The sequence below is a fragment of the Hippoglossus stenolepis genome, chromosome 6 (genome assembly GCF_022539355.2).
Source record: "Hippoglossus stenolepis isolate QCI-W04-F060 chromosome 6, HSTE1.2, whole genome shotgun sequence".
Lineage (NCBI taxonomy): Eukaryota > Metazoa > Chordata > Actinopteri > Pleuronectiformes > Pleuronectidae > Hippoglossus > Hippoglossus stenolepis.
Genome location: NC_061488.1, coordinates 7,450,078 through 7,457,076, shown reverse-complemented (window position 1 = coordinate 7,457,076; position 6,999 = coordinate 7,450,078). Strand labels below are relative to the sequence as shown.

General features: G+C 42.1%; 1 protein-coding gene across 1 annotated transcript; it reads right to left on the bottom strand.

The window, feature by feature from the left end:
• Window positions 1-3,514: 3,514 nt before the first annotated feature.
• Window positions 3,515-6,138, bottom strand: kcnk15 (potassium channel, subfamily K, member 15). The gene is made up of 2 exons (XM_035158859.1): window positions 5,582-6,138; window positions 3,515-5,420 (listed from the first exon to the last, which is right to left on the bottom strand). Exons 1-2 carry the CDS (start codon window positions 5,862-5,864, stop codon window positions 4,417-4,419), a joined length of 1,287 nt encoding a protein of 428 aa, XP_035014750.1. The 5' UTR covers window positions 5,865-6,138; the 3' UTR covers window positions 3,515-4,416.
• Between the last annotated feature and the right edge of the window lie 861 nt (window positions 6,139-6,999).

The following is a 6,999-nucleotide window of genomic DNA, read 5'->3' as shown; positions in this document are numbered from 1 at the left end:
GTAATATTTTGTTCAAGCCATCAAAATGTGTCTGAGTGTGTTTCTGTGCTGCAGTTATCAAAGATCTACTCAAGAGATTAATGCAGGAATCTTAACCTTCTGTACTCACAGTAGTTTCTGGTAGTTTTTCCCTCCTGTTACATTTTTCACTGCAATTTAAAGTCCTGCACTTCTGTGGAAACAGCAGGATCATGACCAGAGAGAGCTTGTGACAATTTAAATAGACACGAGTCTGTGAGATCCACTTCATGGGATCCATCATCCACTTCACTTTTACAGGAGACAAAAAAAAAAAAGTAATAACGAGACTGGAGATGAATAACAGGAATCATAATGTTACTGCAACAGACAATATTTTCACAGTCAAGATGAAGTTGCAGCGAGCGTCGGAGGACTGTGATGAACTCTCCACAGACTACCAGCACCACCGCCCATTTTGATTAGTCTCCATTTGATAATCCCTTTCAAAACCATTTGAGCAGGAGACGTAGCACCTCACTTTGAACCATGTCCTTGGGCACAAAAAAAAATCCTCACAAAACCCCAAAACTGTTTGGGCAGATAATAAAACGGCAACACAAGATGAAGGGATTCTTCTGTCGCCGGGGGGAATTTTTCTTGGGCTTATGTTATACTGATGTATAAAGAAATCCACTTCAACCAAGGTGAATTCTACCATTTGGATTGAATAGAAAAAAGGCTGCGATGATAACACACTGTCGAGTACAAAAAAAGAAAGAAAGAATTAGCAGCATGATTATACTCTAAGTTCTTTGAAACTCATCCTTTTTCAAACCCAAAGCTCCCATTCAAGGACGTGGTAATGAGACCAGCATGTGGCCAATCCACTATTCATCATGATGCACCGTGCAAAGTAATTCTGTAACTATTTTAGCCTCTATGCTATTAAAAGCTGCCATAATCCATCAATTGAAAACTAACTCTGTCTGGGTTTTGTGCCAATACATTGTTTGTACCCGTCAAGCAGTTCATTTAATAACTAGTTCCTGGAAAACTTATATTCCAATCGATGTATTTAGTAGAAACGATGTAGCATAATTTGCATTAGAAATGATAGCTACAAATGTTGTTTTGACAGATATCGATTGTCCAATGGAATAATGGCAACGAGGCCAGTTAATGAGAAAAGTGTCTGTGGATCATTTAAGTGCAGAGGGACACAGAGAAATAGTCTGAACTATTTTGGTATTTTCCTTGAACTCGAACATTTAAAAACAGAGACACGACCTTTCAGAGGATGTGAATCTTCTGTCTCGGACCAATGAGATGACATTTCAGTTTCTCAGTGTATCATGTCACAGGGATTAATAAACAAGGCACGGATCCGTCTCAGATCACATTCTGGTCATGTGAACACGCTGTTCTTCTCTGATGCTGTTGAATGTGAGGATTCACATTGTAAGCACTTCTTATTTGCTATTTAAAAAAGGCTGTGGTAGACAGTAATAGCCTCTAGTAATACATTCAACTCACTTCACAGAATATGATTCAACAGTATTTTTGTAAATATTGATGTTTGGTCCCAGTTTTATTTTGTAGAATCTTCTGATAACATCCACATGCAACCATCACTTTGGACAGATTGGTTTTTCTGATCTGGATCAAGAGTCCGAGGCCTGAGGAGATTCATGCGATGCAGATTGTAAAGCACCTTGAGGAAAAGGTGTGATTTGTAAATAAAAATTACTTTATAACTACTTTACTAGTATTAACTTTATTCTGCATTTGTGAACTAGTTTGATAATGACCTGGATCAAGAGGAACCTGACACCACAAGGTTAAGACATGTATAGATCCATAATTTATAATTATAATTTTAAATTGCAGTTGTTGACATATTTCATATTTTATTGTCAAAGGGAAATATACAAACTCAGATGAACCTAACTGATTAACACAATATTTAGCAATAGTTCACCATTCTATAATAATCAAACTGGACATTATCACATTCCTCTGTGTCAATGTCGTTGTACAAAAAGAGAAGTAGAAATATAAATCCTGTATTATAGAATATATTTTTCTGTCTCTGTATTTTTTTTCTGTTATACAATATATCACATTTTCTCTTTTATACAATATGTAACCTGTATACAGGATTTCATGCATTTATGTGAACTAAACTAAACTCGGTTGTTTTCTGTATAAATCAGAAAATAGCAGTGACACTACGAGTTCAGTAAATGTTGTAATATTGTCCATCATGTCTGAATTGAATCAAAGTTAAAGCAGTTGATCACAGGGTCGAACAGGGGCCGGCTCACCACCGCCACATGGACATATGCTGCCATCAAGTGGCTAAATCTCTCACATAGCTCTGTGTGACTGTCTGAACATCCCCAAGGCCTTCGACACTGCAGAGGGCCCCCTCGTCAAAGTTATTTCATCACACTTCCCTTTTCTCCCCGTCGTAAGATCACAGTGATGAGAACAATCTGACTCGTTGAACACAGGAAGGTCAAAAACCAGAGCATGTGACGTGAGGGTGTGAGGAAGTGGGTAAACGTTCCTCTCTTTACCCCCGAGCAGCCAGAGCAGATGGGATTTCATAACCAATCACCGTTTGAGCTTCTATCGGCCAATCACTTTTACATTTATATGGAAAGTAGTCGCCTCCTCCAGCAGATCAACAGATGGCTTGAGATGGAAGCTCGGGGGACACTTACTGTACAGACTTCATGGTTTCTGCTCCTCGTTCCAGACAGAGAACAGCTTTTTGAAGATGGCTGCAGGAGGAACTGTGCAGATGTTAAGACACATGATCTCATTGTATCTGACGACAGTTGAGATGTGGTGTTTAATGACTTGAAATATTGGCACTTGAGAAAAGTGGAATTTTTCTTTATGCTGTTGTTTATGGCCTTTTTACTGTTTACTGCATATCTCAAACAGACAGTCATACCTGAGAGCTAGTTTGTTTAGCTCAGGACACATATACTTATACACACCCACATATATGCATAAACTATAGCAGATAGTTGTTATATCTATAAAAGTGTGTTTTATACAGTCATCATATAATTTAATAACCACAGGTTTATCGGAGTGTAAAGGAGAATATTTGCCTCTGAAGACATAAAATAGCATGAAATGAAAAATAAGTAAAAGAACAAAACTAGAGTAAATTTATTTAGTTCCATCCCATCACTGTTATTTTCCAAATATGCATTAATTTGATAACTTGCAGATCAAACTTTTGTTTAAAACTGGGTTAAATTTGATAAATGATCAACTTTATTACACACATATTTAATTATTTTATAACATGTGTAAATTTAATTTCAATTACAAAAAAAAACATTTTCAACCTATTTTTTTACCAAAAAAAAATTATTTTGTGAATAACCAATAACCAATGCGTACTTGGTTTATTAAGTCAGTTAGTCTCTGTGTATATGAATTCAGAGGAATCACTTAGGCCATTCTTCCACCCTGTTTCCTCTGAACCACTTATATTGTGTAACATGTACTGCAATAAAAAGAAGGAAGGAAGTAGACTTGAGTCATTTTTTATTAAGAAACAGTACCAGGGAAGACGATTGGTCACAAAAGCTACAAAAAAATCTGCCTCACACAAATGTGACTTGATTTCTTTACACCTCCTAATGAAATAAATACACTCACACATTCAAAGGTCATGTCCTTTGGTTTAATAGAACAATAAGACTCACATCGAATCGGACTACAAACCAAGTCTACAAAGGAAAAAAGAAACACTTCCCTAGAAAATGGCAACTTCTCCGGGAGTGTGGGAAGCTCATTCACAACCCTGCTACATACAAGTTGTGTGCTACATCCAGTAAATTTGACTCAGTCATTAAACAAAGTGTAATCTGTTTATAGTGCTGAGCGATGCACTGAAATGTTATCCTACCCCCCCATGATAAGACAGAAGACGACTTATTAAATTCACTGAGCTAAGACGCCACATCTCATGTGGTTTGTTAAAGTTCTTTAAGGCTTTTTAATAAAAAAGTATAATGACATCCTGTAGCTGTGGCGTGAAAACGTTTTGGAGGAGCAGAGACCACTTACCTTCACTGAACAGTTGTTAATGAGCACTATGTCCAAAATACTGCTGCTAAAAGCCCAAACTTTTACATCTTCACATGGCACTCATGCAGCCACATTGTGTGCTGTACATTCATTTTGAGCATGCACTGCACTTTGGCTTACATGCAAGGAAAACTGCAGAACCACTAACAGAACTAATGGCAATGGTAAAAGATAATCTGTGCTTTTCAAATTAAAATGTCAAATATAGCCACAACAGAAGTTATTCAGTTGACAGAATCACTGTGTTTTCACATGCACAAAAGAGGTAACACAAAGTACAGAGTCGTCCAAAATACTGTTTACACTCAGTGCAAACACTTTCCTTCACTGTGGTGCTCTTCACACCGACCTTCTCCTTGAGCGGGGGAACTCCCGGAAGCTGTGCCCGGGCGAGAGCGTGCTTCCTGGGGAGGAGAGTCCAGTGTTGTCCCTGGAACCCGGCGAGCAGCCCTGGATCCTGTAGGACACCGAGTTGTAATAAACAGAATTGATATGGCAGCTGTGGTGTTCACTGTGGGACATGAGGGGACTATCGCAGACCCCTAAGCGGTAGCACACACAGGAGCAGAGGGAGCTGAGGCTCGACTCCGGCCTGAGTCTTCCTGGCTTGATCTGAAAATGCAGCCTGTGTCTGCAGGGGCTTCTTCTCCTCTCCTGATCCTCGGCTGGGAACGCGATGAGGTTGGTGCGGCTGGTTCCTTCCTCCATGGGGAGGAAGAGCGTACTGTGGCTGCGCACCACATTGCTCCTGCTCCTCCCCCTGTGGCTGCCTCTGCTCTGTTCACCCCCAACATGGAGGCTCACGGCCCCTTCCAAAAGGCCCCTGTCCCTCTTCAGCGATGCCCTTTCCTGAGCATCTCTCCGCTCATCCTCAGTGTTCATGGTGAGGAAGCGAAGCACCACCAGATTGAGGAAGGCCCCGATGACGGTCAGCCCCACCAGGATGTACAGGAAGCTGAAGGCCACATAGGGCGTCTTCTCCTGGAGGTCATCCTTTTTCTGCAGGGCCACAAAGTCCCCGAAGCCAATGGTGGTGAGCGTGATGAAGCAGTAGTAGTACGCATGGAAGAAGCTCCATCCCTCGAAGTGGGAGAACGCCGCGGCTCCCACACACAGCGTTCCGATGCAGGACAGGAAGCCCACCAGGACCATGTTCTCCATGGACACCTCGGTGCGTTGGAAGCCTATGCACTGCTTGGTCTTGTGCAGGAGGTAGCGGACGAATGTGTTCATCCTTTCTCCCAGACTCTGGAACATGACCAGAGTGAGAGGAATGCCCAGCACGGCGTAGAACATGCAGAAGACCTTTCCTGCCTCTGTGCCTGGTGCTGCATGTCCATAACCTTAATGCAGAGGTACGGAGATTAGAGATATAGCAAAATTCATAATTTACTTTTGTTTATGTGAGATCAAAACAAGCCTGAAATGATGCAGACTCAATCAAATGCTTCACTGCAAATACAGTAGAGAGAAAAAAGAAGATGGATGCATTACACGAACTTACCAATGGTGGTGATGACTGTTATGGCAAAGTAAAAAGAGCCGGCGAATTTCCACTGCCTGCCGGCTCGGTGGGGCTCAGCTTGCAGCACCACCCGCTCGATCTCGCGGTAGTCGCCCTCGGAGAAGCGGTACTTCTTCTTCATCTCGCTGCGCTTCTGCTCCAGGATGCGCCGGCGGGAGCTCTCCGACTCGGACTCGAGCGCGTCGAACACCGCGGCGCCGACCAGCAGGTAGGAGAACATGCAGAGGATGAGCGACAGGGTCCGGACGTTTTGCTTCTTCATCCTCGGCGGTTGGCACAGTTACAGGTGGCACGGCTGCTGCTCCTCCTCCTCCTCCTCCTCCTCAGCGGGGAGACTCCTCATCGGTGATGCAGCCTGTTGCTTGAAAACGCGGGCTGCTCGGAGTGTAGTTGCAAAATGTAGCGCAGGAGAAAAAGTTAAACCTGGAAATCTTATCTCACCGGGTTTAAATCCCTTGTTGGTGAAGAACGCGCATATTCTGCGGTGCGCATCGAGAGCGGCGGAGGCTCTGGACGCGGTCATCTGTTGAACCAAGTGGCCTCCTCGCATGCGCAAAGCAGGCACCGATACAAGGATGTGTGTAATGTTATATATGGAGCCTGTGTGACACATGGCACCACGAGCAGTCCTCTCTCTCACCAGGGGGCGACAAGTGAAGTCCCGGCTCGACCCGGAACATCTGAACTGGTCCTGAAGCTGCGCGTCCGAGCTGGAGACGTCCAGAGGATGAGGAACATGGAAATCATTGAATCTACCCTGGAATGACATGTTGCACACTAACTCGTTAAGTTGTGTTTGCTTACAGGCTCAAAATTTACTTCCCTACAATCAGTACATCACTTATGTAAAAAACATTATAATATAGTGATGGATTAAAGAGGGATTGTGCTGCTGATATATACACAAAAGAAACCACCATGACAATTACATTTTTAATCTTTGTTATCAGCATCATTACTGCTAATAACCACTTCTGCATCATTAATTATTTTAAATATGAATTATTAATATGCATGTTATCATTCATTGTTTTATCAGTCACACATTCTCTCTCTCTCTCTCTCTCTCTCTCTCTCTCTCTCTCTCTCTCTCTCTCTCTCTCTCTCCCTCTCCCTCTCTCTCTCTCCCTCTCTCTCTCCCTATGAAAGAGTCTAGTAGAACCAGAGTTTTATTCCCATTAGGATGGAGGTTTTTTTTTTTTCTTTCTCTCTCATTGTGGGAACGGTTGGGTTTCTCTACAATACAATGAAAATGAGATAAAACTTGGTTTACTCTGAGTTTAATCTCCCAACTTTAATCCATGGTCAAAACATTCATATAAAGTTGCCCAATTTACACAGAAACCAGCAACAACAATAAAACAAAATCAAGTGAACATTTAAAAATGTATTTGCAA

Excerpts from the sequence above, each read along its gene's own strand:
- kcnk15 (XM_035158859.1), bottom strand. The coding sequence starts at position 5,864 with ATGAAGAAGCAAAACGTCCGGACCCTGTCGCTCATCCTCTGCATGTTC. Across the intron at positions 5,421-5,581 it reads AACAGTCATCACCACCATTG|GTTATGGACATGCAGCACCA; the intron begins GTAAGTTCGTGT and ends CTCTGCATTAAG.